Genomic DNA, 17,279 nt, shown 5'->3' on the forward strand with positions numbered 1-17,279 from the left:
TCTCGAGCTAATTTCTGCAGGCTTTGTTATTAACTTTATGTTTGGTGTTCTTGTGATAGTTTATTTCTTCTTCCATTTGCCTTTATCAGCTGATGCCACGGGAGTGTATAAATTCATTGTTTGACAACTTTACCTGGACCAAAATTGAGGGAAGTGTAAATCCCCCTGGTCTTGGCCATTCCACTGTGTGGCTCCACCCACATGTCAGTGTCTTCCTCATCCTGCTGCTGTTCTTTATCATGAAGGTATTAGTCATTTCATGTTATTAAGGCAGTAATTACATGAGATTGGTGTCCAGGGCGTGTGGACATTTGGTACAATAAAAAAAAAATCTGAAATGCAATATATAAATCGATCATAGCAATAATTGATTGGGTCAATTTAGTGTTTAGCATTGGACTCACACCATCATCATCGTCAAACAGTGACCCTCTGGGAGTAGGTTTACAGTTAGAAAACACTTACATTTGACACTGTAGTTATTACAGTAGGTTCTCATAAAGATTTAAAAAGAGGTGGTGTGATTTTATCACAAAATATTTACAAAAAATACAATTATGTAATTTTTTTTATGTTCATAAAAAATATTTTTATGTCCACTATTAGGATGTTTTGTTCTAGAAACTTTATGATTGTCAGTCTCGCTGTTCATCTCTCTCACTCTGACAGTTCTGGATGTCAGCTGTTTCCACAACGATGCCCATTCCATCTGGAGCATTCATGCCAGTTTTCATCCTCGGTAAGGACTGTTATTGTTTGATGTAATAATCAACTCCACGCTCTATATATAGAGTGAACTTTATTCTGAGCTATTTTGATGTTTCTTAATGATACAAACACACAAACACACACACACAAAAAAAAAACACAGGTGCAGCATTTGGTCGACTGGTGGGTGAAATTATGGCCACCCTGTTCCCAAATGGGATTCTTTTTGATGGGATTATCTACCGCATACTGCCAGGGGGCTATGCTGTCATAGGCAAGTTTACCCTCTCCTCTCCAAGATTTCTTGGCCTATCCATGATCTCTGCCCATCCTATGCATTTGACTGTCTTTCCCTCAGGTGCAGCAGCAATGACTGGTGCAGTCACACACACAGTGTCCACGGCGGTCATCTGTTTTGAGCTCACTGGGCAAATCTCGCACATCTTGCCCATGATGGTGGCAGTGATCCTGGCCAACATGGTGGCCCAGGGCCTCCAGCCCTCACTCTACGACTCAATCATTCAAGTTAAAAAGCTGCCATATCTACCTGAGCTAGGCTTTGGACACATAAGGTAGACACACTTTTCAATATGACCTTGAATATTACCTAAGAGTGTGTTTTACAATGGTTTAAAAGCTCTAGCTCTGTAATATTAGACTCTGGGACATAATTAAGGGTCCTTAGAAGTATGGGCATGTCAGTGGTCAACTGTGTTATTTAATGATTTTCTCTTCTATTCTCAGCAAGTATAATATCTTTGTGGAGGATATAATGGTGAGGAAAGTAAAGTTTCTCTCTCCCCAATCCACATACCGTGAGCTTACTCACCTGCTTCAGTCCACCTCACTCAAAACTTTCCCACTGGTGGACTCTAAAGGTGAAACAGTTTGTGTGTGTGTGTGTGTGTTTGTGTGGTGTATGTTCTATTATGATTATGATCTGGATAAATATCTTTTCCCTGCCTCGTTCCACCTCCAGAATCCATGATCTTACTGGGATCAATTGAAAGGTTTGAACTACAGGCTGCGTGTGACTGGTGGCTTTCAGCAGAGAGACGAGTTTTCAACCAGGGTCAGGGGTCAAAGAACATGTGGGATACATCTTTTACCCTGAAGGATAGAGGAGAAAATGGAGAGAAGGTGTGAGTTACTGAAATGTTATTTCTTGCATTAGGCCCTCTCTCAAAATGCAATTTAAGGTTTAAGAGGAGAGGGTATTATATTACATCATCATCAATCATTAATGTACACACAGCATGCCATATTGACAAAAACACACAGAATTGTTCAAAATTTGCAGATTTATTAACAAAGAAAAACTTAAATATCACATGGTCCTAAGTATTCAGACCATTTGCTGCGCAGTTGGGAGGTGGGAGAAAGTTGTAGAAAATCACCAATCACTGAAGCCCTCCAACAGTCAGAGCTTTATGGCAGAGTGACCAGACGAAAGCCTCTCTTCAGTGCAAGAAAGTGAAAGTGAAGTGATTGTCATTTTAAAAACACTACAGCACAGCACACAGTGCACACAATGAAATGTGTCCTTTGCTTTGATCCATCACCCTTGGTGAGCAGTGGGCAGGCCATGACAGGCGCCCTAGGAGCAGCGTGTGGGGACGGTGCTTTGCTCAGTGGCACCTTAGTGGTACCTTGGCAACTTTCTGATTACAGGGACACTTCCTTAACCGCTAGGTCACCACTGCCCCAGACACATGAAAGCTTGCATAGAGTTTGCTAAAAACACCTGAAGGACTCCAAGACGGTGAGCAATAAGATTCTATGGTCTTATGAAACCAAAATATAACTTTTTGGCCTTAATTCTAAACGGTATATGTGGAGAAAACCAGGCACTGCTCATCACCTGTCCAATACAGACCCAACAGTGAAGGATGGTGGTGGCAACATCATGTGGGGGTGTTTTGGAGCTGCAGGGACAGGACCACTGGTTGCAATCAAGGGAAAGATGAATGCGGCCAAGTACAGGGATATCCTGGATGAAAACCTTCTCCAGAGTGCTCAGGACCTCAACAAGTGGCTTCAAAATTGCTGTCCACCTACATTTACCATCCAACCTGCCAGAACTAGAGAGGATCTGCAAGGTGGAATGGTAGAGATCCCCAAATCCAGGTGTGAAAAAACATTTGCATCTATCCCAAACATACTGTCTTAGATCAAAAGGGCTTCTACTAAATACTGAGCAAAGAGTACTTAGAACCATGTGATATTTCAGTATTTCTTTCTTAATAAAAATGTCAACAATTCTGTGTTTTCCTGTTATATGGGGTGATATGTGCACATTAAAGAGAAACTTTTTAGAGAAAGATTTTATCAAAGGGCTGCAATAGAGTGAAAAAATGTAAGGAGGTCTGAATAGTTTCTGTACCCTCTGCAGATTGTAAAATCTATTAATACTGTCTCTGAACATTTAATTGAGTAAATATATATATAAAAAATTTTTTTTTTTTTTGTTATTCAGAGGATCCCTGTGGTGGAAGGATCAAACAGCCCTCTCTCCTTCTTCGAATCTCAGCCTTCTGCCAGAGACACAGGTAGCATTAAAATGTCATAAATTTGCACACACACTGTCAATAATCATAAAGTAAAGTTAAAGTGAAGTGATTGTCACATGTGATACACAACAGCACAGCACACGGTGCACACAGTGAAATTTGTCCTCTGCATTTAACCCATCACCCTGAGTGAGCAGTGGGCAACCATGACAGGCGCCAGGGGAGCAGTGTGTGGGGTCGGTGCTTTGCTCAGTGGCACCTCAGTGGCACCTTGGTGGATTGGGCTTCTGATTACGGGGCCGCTTCCCTAACCGCTAGGCCACCACTGCCCCATGTTTACATGTACATTTATGAAATATGACAGATGCTCTTATCCAGAGTGACATACTCGGTACTTTCATGTTACCATCAATGAAGTAAACAGTTCCGGTTTGCTCGGACTCAAACCATAAATACAATAATTTTATTGTATGTTGTAGTTTTGTCTTGCATAAGTCAGACTATATGAAAGTTACATGTTAGTCTAAGTATTCTCTAAAGAGGAAGAGGAAGGTCTTCAGCTGCTGATTGAAAATATTCAACAAGGGAGTTACAGTAATCCAGTCATGAGATTACTAGGGACTGAAAAAATATCCGAGTGGCCTGCATTGATAGATGAAGCCGGATCAATCTGTATTGTAGAGAAGGGAAAAGAGAGAGAGAGTTGGTTGTCTATAGTTACTCCAAGATTACGAGCAGTTGTAAAAAGAGAGATCTGAGAGTTGTTCATGTAGATAGTAAGATCCTGATGAGGTGAGGAATCTGATGGAATGTTTTGGTCAGATTGAGTTTTAGATGATGGGCTGTCATCCAAGATGAAAGCATAGTACCGGCCACGTACCAAGTTCGTTCAAGGTAGCAGTCATTAGACCCCTGATTACAAAGCCTGATCTTGATCGCAGTCAGCTTTCAAATTATAGACCGTTATCCAACCTTCCGTTTACATCAAAAAAAGCAGCTGAGCGCATACCTAGACAGTAACAATATCCATGAAGAATATCAATCAGGATTTTGGACCTCATCATAGCACTGGGACAGTGCTGGTTAAAGTGGTTAATGACCTACTATTGGCCTCTGATCAGGGACGCATCTCGCTGCTTGTCCTGCTTGACCTGAGTGCAGCGTTTGACACTATGGATCACGCTATTCTCCTTGCCAGGTTAGAGAATGTTGTTGGGATTAAGGGAACAGCCCTTGAATGGTTTAGATCATATCTGACTGACCGGTATCAGTTTGTTAACATCAATGGTGATTCATCTTCACATAGTAAAGTAGAGTTTGGTGTTCCACAAGGTTCTGTCCTAGGTCCATTACTATTTTCCCTATACATGTTTCCTTTAGGTGACGTCATCCGCAAACATGATATTAGCTTTCATTGTAGCGTCCTGTCGAATAAAAACAGCTTTACTGATGGTCTGATGCTCTTTATTTCTTTCTCATTCACATTGCGTTACCAAACCAACGTAAGAGCAAAAGAAAACAATAAATACAAATTAACAATCTAAAACCAAATAAACCGTCATTAAAACAAGCTAAGTATAGCCGTAGCTTTGGCTCTCTTAAACATAAATAAAGAGATGAAATAAATGTACAGAAAATGCCAACAAACCTTGTGTCCACTATCGACAGGAGCTAAACAAAGAAAAATATAAAAAATACACTTTCTGTAACGCTATTTCCCTTTATCTCTGTATTTTCCGTCGTTTTATGTCCTTCCCCGATTAACTTTCACTCTCCGCACTAACGTCGGGTTTTTCATCCTTTTAAAATAAAAGTATCCATCTCACAGGAAATTACAAAATAAAGGCACAAGTAAAGTTACGATAGCAAAACTTAACCATGTTACACAATAACCTGAAAACGTCTCAAAGTCATTTACATTCATTGCTACGCTGACACACACAGCTGTATCTGTCAGCAATGCCAGATCAGAGGCAGCAGCTGAACAGAATAGAGAATTGTCTGAAGGACATTAGACAGTGGATGTTTACCAACTTTCTTCTGTTGAACCCTGATAAACCAACACAAAACATTAAAGGTATAGGAGCCTAAACACTCTTAAACTCTTTGAGGTTTTAACTGAATGTGAACAATAAGGTGATGTACATATGCACACTGTAAAAAATGGACTTACTGTAAAAAGCCTTTACTTTGAATTACTTTTTTTTTTCTTCTCTTGGTTGCATACTGTAATTCTCATTTAAAATAATACCCTGGCTTAAGTTCTAGTGGTTAATACTGTATTTACTAATATCCTGTTCATGCAATACAGTACCTGGCAAGTAATTTAGCAAATAATGCACTGTAACCTATTTCTAGTAATTATTTAAATGTGTATTTCACTATTTAAACTGGCAAAATTCTGCAGTATAATATGTTAGAATTTAGTTTAAAAACTAAATTGGGCGGAACCACAGAGCCTTAAAACAGCGCCCTGATTGGGCACAGGTGAGTCCCCAGGTGCAGTCAACCCTGACAACACCAACACCCCCCACTAGTGATAGCTCCCTCTGGTGATAAAACATAGCTCTTCCCTGTGTGTGTTCCAAGACATGGGATAAAATACAAAAAACTCAAACACGTACACATAATTAGACCAAACTTTTGTGCATGTCATATTGCTGTTATCATTACAGTGAACTTCATTTCTGTTTTCTATCTGAATCAGTGGAGGAAATGCTGCCAGCATTCAGGTATGCTTGTAGGAGTTGATGCCGCTTTGTTAGTGTTGCACATAGGTTTTTAAAATTGTGCAATTTCCTTTTTAAAGTAAATGTACTTGCTTTCAAATCGTAATGTCCACAATCGTATGAGGGGGGCCAACTTCCAAATGAGCTCTGGGTAGTAGTAGTGCTTTGGCTTGAGAGGATTTTCTGGAAATTTGAACACAGGCCCTACAGTTGACACCCCCCACACTTGACTCACACCAAAACTCCACACAAAAAAACTCTAGGACAGAGAAAAAAAAGAAAGGAAGAAACCTTGGGAAAGAGTGATACAGAGAGGGACCCCCTTCCAGGGTAGAGTGAGCCTGCAAATGGTGTCAGATGATTTGTCCAATAAGAGAAAATGTCCAACATTTGTAGAGGTGGAGAAGTCGAAACTGTTCCACAACTGCGGAGCTCTATATGAGATGGTTCTGCTCCCAGCTGTGACCTTCTGTACTTAGCAGTAGCAGTAGTGACCCTGCACCCGTTGATCGCAGGGGGCGTGGCGAGTCATAAAGAGATCACTCAGATACTGTGGGGAGAGATCATTTAGAGCTTTGTAGGTCAAAATTAGGTCAAACCTAAATTTGATGGGTAGCCACTGCAGTGATTGTAAAGCTGGGGTGATATGGTCAAATTTCCTAGTTGTAGTTAGAACTCTGGCTGCAGCATTCTGAATTAGCTGGAATTTACTCATGCACCTACTAGAGCATCCTGCATCAATGAGGACACCTAGTTCCTTTACTTCAGTACTTGGTGAGCTAGAAAGGCTATCCAGAGTTATGATGTAGTCAGCCACCTTATGTCTGGCTGCTTGAGACCTAAGAGCTTCTGTCTTATCAGGGTTTAACAGAAGAAAGTAAGCATCCACTGCCTAATGTCCTTCAGACAATTATCTATTCTGTTCAGCTGCTGCCTGCAATCTGGCATTGCTGATAGATACAACTGTGTGTCGTCGGCGTAGCAATGAAAGCTAATTCCATGTTTGACATCACCTAAAGGTAACATGTGTAAGGAAAATAGCAACAGACTTAGGACAGAACCTTGTGGAACACCAAACTCTACTTTAATATGTGAAGACGTATCACCATTGATGTCCACAAACTGATACCGATCTGTCAGATATGATCTGAACCATACAAGGGCTATTCCCTTAGTCCCAACAGCATTCTCTAACCTGTGAAGGATAATGCCGAAATTAATAGTGTCAAATTAATAGTCTCTACACTCAGGTCAAGCAGGACAAGCAGCAAGATGCAGCCCTGATCAGAGGCCAACAGCAGGTCATTAATCACTTTAACCAGTGCTGTCTCAGTACTATGATGAGGTCTAAATCCTGATTGATATACTTCATGAATACCGTTGCTGTCTAGGTATGCGCACCGCTGCTGGGCTACAATTTTTTCTAAAATTTTCTATATAAACGGAAGGTTGGATATCGGTCTATAATTTGAGAGCTGACTGATATCAAGATCAGGCTTTTTAATCAGGGGTCTAATGACTGCTACCCTGAACAAACTTGGTTTTAAGGATAGGATTTATAACATTGGGTGCTATTTGTTTAAGGAAACTTGTAGGAAATGGATCCAATGTGCAAGTACATTGATTTGATTTTTGAGTTTAATTAATTCATGCTCTTTAAGAAGGTTGAAGCGTTCTAATTGGTTGTTAGCTATTTGAAGATTATTTTCCATAGTAATATCGATGGAGCTGTTTATTAAATCTTATCTGTATTTGTTACAATTTTAGTAATAAAGAAATTCATAAAATCGTCACTACTATGATGATATTGAGTGATAGTTATCCTGTTAAACAGGAATCTGGGATTATTTTTGTTCTTGTCTATTAACGAGGAGAGATCCTTTTGAAGGGAGCGACATTATCTAATGTACTACGCATAGTTAATTCTAGACATTTGGTCTCTTGGTTGAGTTCAGCGATTTAGCATGCAGCTTTAAATAAAACAATGTCAAATTGTTCCCAAAAAGTCAAGAACATGTAGTACACCACTTTCACTGTCATCATTCAAAGAGTGATCTCATTCTTAGTGGACCTAACAGTTCAAAACAGTTCCAGTACTGAATCTAGCAGATCTTCTAATGAGTGTTTTTTGAGGGTTCTGGACAAATGAGATGCAAATGTGCTTTTAACTCTATGTTTTGTTGCGTTCCCCTAAAATGACAACCAATTTCCCTGCCCTCTTCTAAATGGCCCTTTAAGGAATGAAACCTTTCAAATGATCAAACTGACAATCTTCATGGTGGCAAATTGATACATAGCTATTTGATTCATCCCTTCTTGTGGATGCTGATATTTCCTGTTTTCTGTATATGTGAGACTTAAATGTTGCAATATTGTAATAACATACACTACAGGCCAAACGTTTGGACACATCTTCTCATTCAATGTGTTCTCTTTATTTTCATGACCATTTACATTGGTAGATTCTCAGTGAAGGCATCAAAACTATGAATGAACAAGTGGAGTTATGTACTTAACAAAAAGCTGATTCAGTGGCTCACAAACCCCAGACAATTTCCCCTCTAATAAAACTGTGCTTTGTTCAACAGGCATGTCCGCGATGCGTGCTTTCCCCCTCATAACATAACATATTCTGCTGAACATACCACCACAAGATCCATGTTTACCAAAACAAGGAATTACACCAACGTAACTTTAAAAATGAACAATTACAGCAATTAGCATCATTTTTTATGACACTTATATAGCGATAACATGTAAGAACAGCTTTTAACATTCGTGTCAGTTCAACCTCTGTATCCGTAAGGATAGCCATCACTCATTCTCATCACTCATTTTAGATTGCAAATGCAACAGCCCATGTGCAGGTCGAGTCATGAAGTCATTTCTGCTAAAACGTACGGATGGTTGTTAACGTCTTTGGATTCAACTTAATCCAAATCTAAAAAATTGCTACCCATTTCAATTAACTGTATATTTAGTGGTAACCATCAAATATCCCATGATACATTGCATTATACAGCAGAATACTGTAAAATAGAAAAACAAAACATAAATGTGTAATTTTGCTGTAGAAACATGGAGTGTAATATGGAGTGAGTTAATTTCAAGATTAAAGACACACCGGGTAACTAGTTAGACAAGATGACAAAACATGGAAATGCCGTTATAACAGTGCATAAAGCATACACTACAAACTGGAAACCTACATCCCTTCCCTTCAGAAGACAATTACTCACATGCAACATATTACAGCATTGTAATAAATACAATAAAATGTTATGTCATCATTATGATGATTTTAAAGTTCAGTTTGTTTTTGTATATTGCTCACTATAAAATTCACAACATTTTGTTGTTTTTGAATATACACAATATACACAATATTGTGTATATTCATAAACAACAAAATGTTGTGAACCTACCAAGTGTACTTGTCTTATTTTATATAACCCCTCAGATAGCGGAATGCTGCACAGCGCGAGGAAGACTCTCTGTCGTTTCTTCTCCTCCAATTCCTCAGCATCAGGGCACATGGATTCTGAGGCGAGTGACATTTCCTCTGCTGCACTTTTATTGATTTAATTGATGGCTCAGTCTGTTACTGCATCAGTATGGTTTTATGCCATGTTTCATGTTTATTACAGTTTTTCTCAGTCGCTTTGGTGCGTTTCTCAGTTCAACCTCCACAACATTTAGTCATTTGTGCACATCATCGTAGAAATTTCTCCTTTCTCTGAACAAACTGCAAATGATTTTGGACATGTATCAGTTGCTTTCATACATTTCTCTGCTGTTTTTTGACATTTCCATTTGCTTATGTCATGTCAGTGAAAATTAATTATACTTATGGATGCTGAATAGTCGTTCTCAATAAAACTAATAGTCTTACTTTCATTGCTTGAGTCATTACACATAAAATCTGTCAAGCAAATTCTATACCTTTCTTTATAATTTTTTCCTGGAAATGTCTCCTAAATTGAACAATTGTTCTCAGTTGAATTTCAGCTGTCACTCATGAGGAGGTGTGTGAAATTTTAGTAATTACCAATGACAAACAACTTGTTCACTGTCAATCATGGATGAATCCTCCAGGAGATACTTTCCTCGCTGCATTGCGAGGGATAACATCCATTGTGATGTCGATGAAAATAAATGGCCAGACAGACAGGAACATCTGGATGTGCCAGAATGATTTACTGTACCTGTATGTTACAGTACTGTACAATACTGTATGTACTGTTACATGTACTGTATATTGTTCACATTTGTGCACAGCTCTACCAAAAGGGTGATTTTATGTTTACATGTATTCTACAGTAAACAAGTGACTGTAGCATATTTTTCTTTTGCACAATGCTGTAGAAACAAACACTTCTATACAGTAAAAATGTAAAACGTACGTATTCAGTGTCTCGGTTACTCCCAAAACTCCCATAGCATCTACAGTAACTGCACATTTCAAATGGCTGTACAAGTAGGGCATAGTGCTGTCTTGAGCATTTTCAGGTGTCACCAAATATTTTTGCAATGGAAAACACTGAAATTATAAACTGTCATAGTGAAAACATGACAAAGCCATTTGAGTATCTTGTTCATAAAGATGGTGTCAAGACTTTTAATTTTGATGGCACTGACAGTTTCATTGACATGAATACTTGCTTTTGAGGAATGGATTATCAATTTTGAGCATGTGACGTGCTTTTGCAGGCTATCCACTAGGTTTTGCAGTTTGCACTAATTGTTTTCAGAAATGCACTAACTGTTGAGCAAAAGTTTTTTTACAATCACTTTTGCACTAATAACAGAACCTTCATGTCATTTTTCAAATTTCTAGACACAAAACTCAAAACAGTCATTATTCTTAACACAGGCTGTCCAGTGTTCAAAACCTGGCATATTGCATTCATATCTTTAGAGAAGCCTTGCTTTTGCAGAAGCATTGTTTCTAAAAATCAAATTTATTATGAAATATCATAGGAACATTACCTTAGATCACCCATACACAAGATACCCATAACTTCATTGTGTATTTGTTAGTACAATCATTAAATATAGGTGTACAAAATATGTGATTCAGGTTTCATTATTTTATTGAAGACTAGAGAGAATAGTACAGAAACAGTGGCATTATTGAAATCCTGCAATGTGGAATTTACTGATCAAATCAAATCACAACATAAGATTAGTAGATTACTTATAAAAACAAAAAGAACAGAAAACAATACTGTATACTGTAAACGGAAGTGTTCTTCACTGCACTATGGATCTATGTTTCCATCAACCCGGTCTTGTGGATTTGGCCACAGGTTCTCATCTACATCACAATGGATGTTTTCATTCGCCAAACATCTGGGAAAGAATCTTCTGGCATGGCGAATCCAGGCCTGACACTGATCTGCTGTGATGTCATTGCAAGCATCATCCATGGCCTGGAGAAGAGTGACTTGTTCGTGAGGGTGCCTATCATAGACCTTCCACCTCCATGTGGAGAAAAACTCCTCAATTGGGTTAAGGAAAGGGGAGTATGGCCAATTAAATTCCGACCTCTCCTCCTTGTCTAGGTTGAAGCCTGCCTCATCCAAAAACAAGAATTTGTGATGGTTTTCATCAGCGTCAACCTCCATCACCCTCTAAAATACAAAAACAATTACTGATTACAATGACAGAATGTTTGGAGAATTTTTCTCCCCCTAAAACAGGCAAATTGATCATACCTGAACATACTCAGACCTCAGTTGCTTCACTTGATCTGATATAGTTGTTTTAAAGACACCTGATGTCATTTCAGCACCCGTGCAATAGTGGGCAAATTTATGGCATTCACATTGCTGAATAAGTCATCATTGTCCAGAAACTATTTCTCTAAGGCGAATATCATTTCTGACCCAAACCATATTGACCACAGCCTGCACTTGTTGGTCAGTCAGAATTTTGCTTCTGCCTCCCCTATTTGGCCTAATCTCTATTCTGCAGGGAGAAAGTCATAGTAAGAACAAATTTACAAAAAAAATCACATCACACCCTTTGGTACACACTGCCATGCTATATACACTAATTCACTGCAACAATTTGAAGTATCTTAAATTTGAGTAGATTCTGAAGAGTTACAGGTTTTCATTGCAGAAAGTTCTATTAATGGAGGCCACAGAAGATCTTCTGAGGTTTGGTTGAAACATTGTAGCTGATGCTGTCATCGTCATGCCATGATTTATGACATAGTGTACAACCATAGCCCTGATTTCATTCGACACCCTTTGCTGCTGCTGCCGGTGTCTAGGTCTATGGTCTTGTCCTCTACCACGTTCACCCACACCTCTAAAACGAGACCCACGGCCAACTCTCTGGTGAGGCCTAAGCCCTCCTCTTTGACGAGGCCCACGGCCAACTCTCTGGTGAGGCCTAAGCCCTCCTCTATGACGAGACCCTTGTCCCCTTCTATTCCTTTGACCACTATGTATTCCTAGCCTTTCACCTTCCACTTCTGGCTCCATGTCTTCGCTATGTTGAGTAGGCTACTACAGTGGGATACCACTCATCTTACTTATATATATACATACAAACATGTGAAATCAATCAGCAGTAATTGGTGGCCATTAACTCATTAAAACCACAAAAGCAATCATTTAAAAAAGTGACATCTTGCATACAGTAATTTTGAATATGAAAATGTTTTCTGTAAAAGTGGTACATGGGACCATAGACACTATATCTGGTAAAGAAAGAAATATGACATTAATAGATAATGTAGTCCACCTGGGGTCATATTCTGTGCTAATTGGTATTAAATGATCCTTCCTGAAACTGTCCTAATCTAAACATACACTATTATTAATAAATTTTCATAAAAGTAATGCAACAGTTACTTATCATTTTAAGCAGTTGTTTCAATTGATAGTTGGATCTTTATAATCTGAACAGTAGTCATTTACATTTGGGTGGTAGTAGCCTAGTGGGGTGGTAGTAACCTAGTGGGTAACACACTCGCCTATGAACCAGAAGACCCGGGTTCGAATCCCACTTACTACCATTGTGTCCCTGAGCAAGACACTTAACCCTAAGTTGCTCCGGGGGGACTGTCCCTGTAACTACTGATTGTAAGTCGCTCTGGATAAGGGCGCCTGATAAATGCTGTAAATGTAAAAATCTTTATAATGAAATGAATACACACCAAACTCAGATGTGATGTGTGATTTGCATTTTGAAATAGTAATACTTTGATGTTAAGTTGTGTCATTTTGAACCATTGATTTTAGTTCAATGAACAAATGATCTTTGGGTTATATGTATTGTATCCAAGCATTTGAAAAAAAGAGTTAAGTGTTTTGAAAAATTTGCATTTTGATCATTGGTTGTGATTTATGTGTCTAAAGTTTTGAAAAATAACATGAAGGTTCTGTTATTAGTGCAAAAGTGATTGTAAAAAACTTTAATAGTGTTCTAAGAAACACACCAAAGCGACTGAGAAAAACTGTCATTTGTTACTTGTTACTTATTGCACATGATGTAGAGCACAAGATTCCATGTATCCAAGAATCCAACTATATTATCTATGTAAGAATATCAATATGTAAGAATATATATATATGTAAGAATATATATATAATGGCAAGCCAAACAGGAAATAAATAATATATATAATAACAGGGAACTGAATATATGGAATGAAACCCGAATATATGGAATGAAAGTCTGAATATATGGAATGAAACCTGACTAAATGGAATGAAACTTGAATATATGTAATGAAACTCTGAATATATGGAATGAAAGTCTGAATATATGGAATGAAATCTGATATCACCAAGCCATTGGCGCCATTTTGAGAATGTTAATTCGCTAAATAGGTGAACTGTGCCTCACCATGAGTGAGGCTGCACCAAACCCAGTGGCAGCAGTTTTAAGCAGCGACGACATAATAAACACTCTGGCTAATGCTTGCAGTAACACTGCTAATAATTCTACCAGCATTCAGCAGAGAGATTTATTCAATGTTTCACTGTGGAAGACCTAATGCAGCGACAGTAGCTGCTTATTCATCAAGCATCCGCACTGACCGAAACAGGCCTTCCACATCAGGTGAGCTTCCCACCGCCATTCCTACCTACAACCTCCGTCTTTTAATACGGAAAAAGAGGTAAGTAAACAGGGAGGAATTACAGGGCAAACTAACTAAACATTTTAAATCCGATATACCAGTGCTGCCCGATCCCAGTGCGCCATGCGATGTTTAGATTCAGGCTGCACACACAAAGTTGATTCTATTCTATTTTATACATTAATGTAATCTGCACTTTTTAAAGTTAGCAGAACCTTTGTGTCTTAAATTAAACACGCTAAACCGCGCTGTAATTTGTATAAAATCATCCCTGTGGCTGATTGTGCTCTATAGTGAGTTGAGTTTATAATGAACCCAGTGTAGCTGGTAAAATTCCACGTTAAAACGGCACCAGAGATAATAGAATAGAATAAACTTTGTGTGCATCCTGAATCTAAACGTTGCATGGCGCGCCGGGATCGGGCAGCGCTGGTATATCGGATTTAAATATTCAGACTTACATTCCATATATTCAGACTTTAATTCCATATATTCAGGTTTCATTCCATATATTCAAGATTCATTCCATATATTCAGGTTTCATTCCATATATTCAGACTTTCGATCCATATATTCAGACTTCATTCCATATATTCAGACTTTCATTCCATTATTGAACATTAATATATTAATGTTGCATAGTTAGAGGAAATAATTTGAAAACTCATATGTCTTTGAAATCAAAATAACCAGAAGAAAAGCACATAAACATACAAATTCTTCTGTCATTTGTTTATTCTTTTGACCATTTACTCTGTCTCTAGGAAACTCTTCACCATCCCATAGAAGATTCCGCAACACCAGCTGAGGTATAGACTGTGATCACTACTGTGATTATGCTAAGTTCTTGCTGTCAGTCACTTCATATTACATTATTGTGCACTGGCTGCTGCAGATCAAAGCCTGGGAAGAGGTTGAGCTGGTCAAGCCAATTAATTTGGAGCAAATCCGTGTAGACCCCTCTCCCTTTCAGCTAGTGGAGAGGACCTCATTACACAAGGTAAACTGTGAAAAAAGCAGGATGAAAAATGTCAGACCTTTCTCTGTGCAGTGAAATATTTATATCCAGAGGAAATCACAGATGTCTAGTTTCAACATTCTGTGTCCTTTTACTGTTGGTAAAGTAGGTTTTGAATGAGTCACCTCTCCATAAATTGTAGGAACAAATAAAAATACATCAGATCGCAAATGGAAAAATCATACTGGAAAGGGTTAGAATGTGTTAGGAACAAAAGGATGACACATCAAGAAATTAAAATCACCAAGAAATTTAGATGTACAAAGAAAAAAGGCTAGTCCAATTTGCTGAAATGTCATTGCAAAAACTCAAAAGGATGTTTGTATGGCCCTCATGTGCTTGTGTACATGGCTGCTCCATATGTGTTCTGGGGTATCTCCTCCCAGATCCTGACCACTGCATCACTGAGCTCCTGGACAGTCTGAGGTACATGTCCGCTGAACCCAAACATGATGTCCCTGAGTGGGTCTCGTCATGAGGTCATTCAAGGGTGGTGGCCATTCAGCGGTATACATTTATTTATAGTCCAACTGCCTGCATGAGGCTGGGCCTCACCATGGACCAGAAGGATCCCACTGCACCAGCAAAGGGTCTAACAATGGGTCTAAAGATTTCATCCCAATACCTAATGTCAGCCAGGGTGCTATTGTCTATCCAGTTCTGTGGATCCCTTTAATTGTCTCCCTCCCCAGATAACACTGACACACAGTTCACTGCAGCTTCTCCAGAATTTTTCACATCTGTCACATGAGCTTAGATTGAACTTGATGGCATCTGTGCCAGTTGATGGTAAGCATAGGGCCCACTAGAGCATGTCTATGGAGATAGACATTCAAAATCCAGGAATGATTATCAAACGATTCACAAAAATAACTTATACCGCATGTATTCATGTCTGTATGTGCAGTAGGGTTGTTGAAATTAATCATATAATCGATGCATCACGATGCAGACGTGGACGATTCTGCAACGATGCTGTGCAGAACATAATCAATTACATCATAATGATGTTGCTTGTTGATTTTCTGGCGGCGGCATAAAAATTTTGGTAGTGACTGTAGCAGCAGGTTAGGATATGCACAACTTCTGGCACTGCGGCCTTTGATCGCTGCATGCTGTGACCAATACAATCCAACCAGGCGAAGTCTGTTTCTAATAGTTTGATAAGAGACATTTATGCAAGTGGCCTGCTGGTGGTCTCCTACAGTAACTGCCTGTAAGCTCTCTTCAAAACAACACAGACACAGGTCGGCTCTCGGGCTATATTGCATGATGTTCTTGTAACTTGCGCCATGCACCTTGAGAACTGTATTTAAATAAACAGTATAACACGTTAACAATTACATGATACAAATATTCAACACGAACATAAACAGAACATTTTTAACAAGTACCTTGAAAGGAGATAAGACCTTGCAGCTTCGCTCTAACTTAACTCTTTATTTTAGCGTAGCCTCGTGGAAGACCTCTGCCCACCTGCAGTCCATATGAGGGATCTCGTGTTTTTTCTCACGAGACTTGGTTTGCCCATAAATCCTTACATTCAAAATCAACTCTAAAACACAAATAATGTATAGATCGGATTTCAAACAAAAATAATCATAAACCATGCAGCCCATAATAATTCAATCTTTCATATCCGAACTTGTTAACATTGTCCATAGCACTTACACTCCCACCAAAATCAATCATTGACACAAAAAATAAAACATTTTCCTCAAACCCAAAACAAATAACAAACAGAAGGAAGTGAAATAAATGAAATGTGAGACTGTTTTAAATGTAGGTCATGTAGCCTTATGTGTATGACTTAGTTGGCCTCAAGTAAGGTAACTACTTTATGAACAGGCTTCTCAATATGTACTGACCTAGTGATTGGATTTCCCTTATCAAATGTAGTCTCACTGAGTAGAAATTTCACTTCTCGCACATTGCCATCTGCACTGACTTCTATGACCCTTGCAAGCTTCCACTCATTTCTTGGTGCACTGTCATTTTGTAATGAAATCATTACAATATCATTTGTATGTATGTTTGGTGATGTCTTCTGCCATTTCTGTCTCTGTTGGAGGTTTAGCAGATATTCTCGTTTCCATCGTTGTCATCGTTTCATTGGACAAGAACTGCACTCTTCTCCACCTTTTGTGCAGATAGAAGTCTTCGTTTCAGAACTGTCCAGGAGGTGGCAGAACAATCTATGATTTCATTGTCAAAAT

The 17,279-nt window shown here is 38.7% G+C and overlaps 1 protein-coding gene across 4 annotated transcripts in view; it reads left to right on the forward strand.

Annotated features, from left to right (window-relative positions):
- The window catches only part of clcn1b (chloride channel, voltage-sensitive 1b), a 69,652-nt gene that overhangs the window by 16,137 nt on the left and 36,236 nt on the right, over positions 1-17,279 (forward strand). For 3 of the 4 annotated variants that reach the window (XM_028975176.1, XM_028975178.1, XM_028975175.1), the window contains exons 12-21: positions 90-245; positions 670-739; positions 872-982; positions 1,067-1,280; positions 1,453-1,586; positions 1,688-1,848; positions 3,185-3,257; positions 9,408-9,493; positions 14,810-14,854; positions 14,941-15,045. In XM_028975176.1, the coding sequence (XP_028831009.1) occupies positions 90-245; positions 670-739; positions 872-982; positions 1,067-1,280; positions 1,453-1,586; positions 1,688-1,848; positions 3,185-3,257; positions 9,408-9,493; positions 14,810-14,854; positions 14,941-15,045 (1,155 nt within the window). The remainder of the gene's footprint in view (positions 1-89; positions 246-669; positions 740-871; positions 983-1,066; positions 1,281-1,452; positions 1,587-1,687; positions 1,849-3,184; positions 3,258-9,407; positions 9,494-14,809; positions 14,855-14,940; positions 15,046-17,279) is intronic. The other variant, XM_028975177.1, reaches the window with a different exon arrangement.

This window comes from Denticeps clupeoides, chromosome 4 (assembly GCF_900700375.1).
Source record: "Denticeps clupeoides chromosome 4, fDenClu1.1, whole genome shotgun sequence".
NCBI lineage: Eukaryota > Metazoa > Chordata > Actinopteri > Clupeiformes > Denticipitidae > Denticeps > Denticeps clupeoides.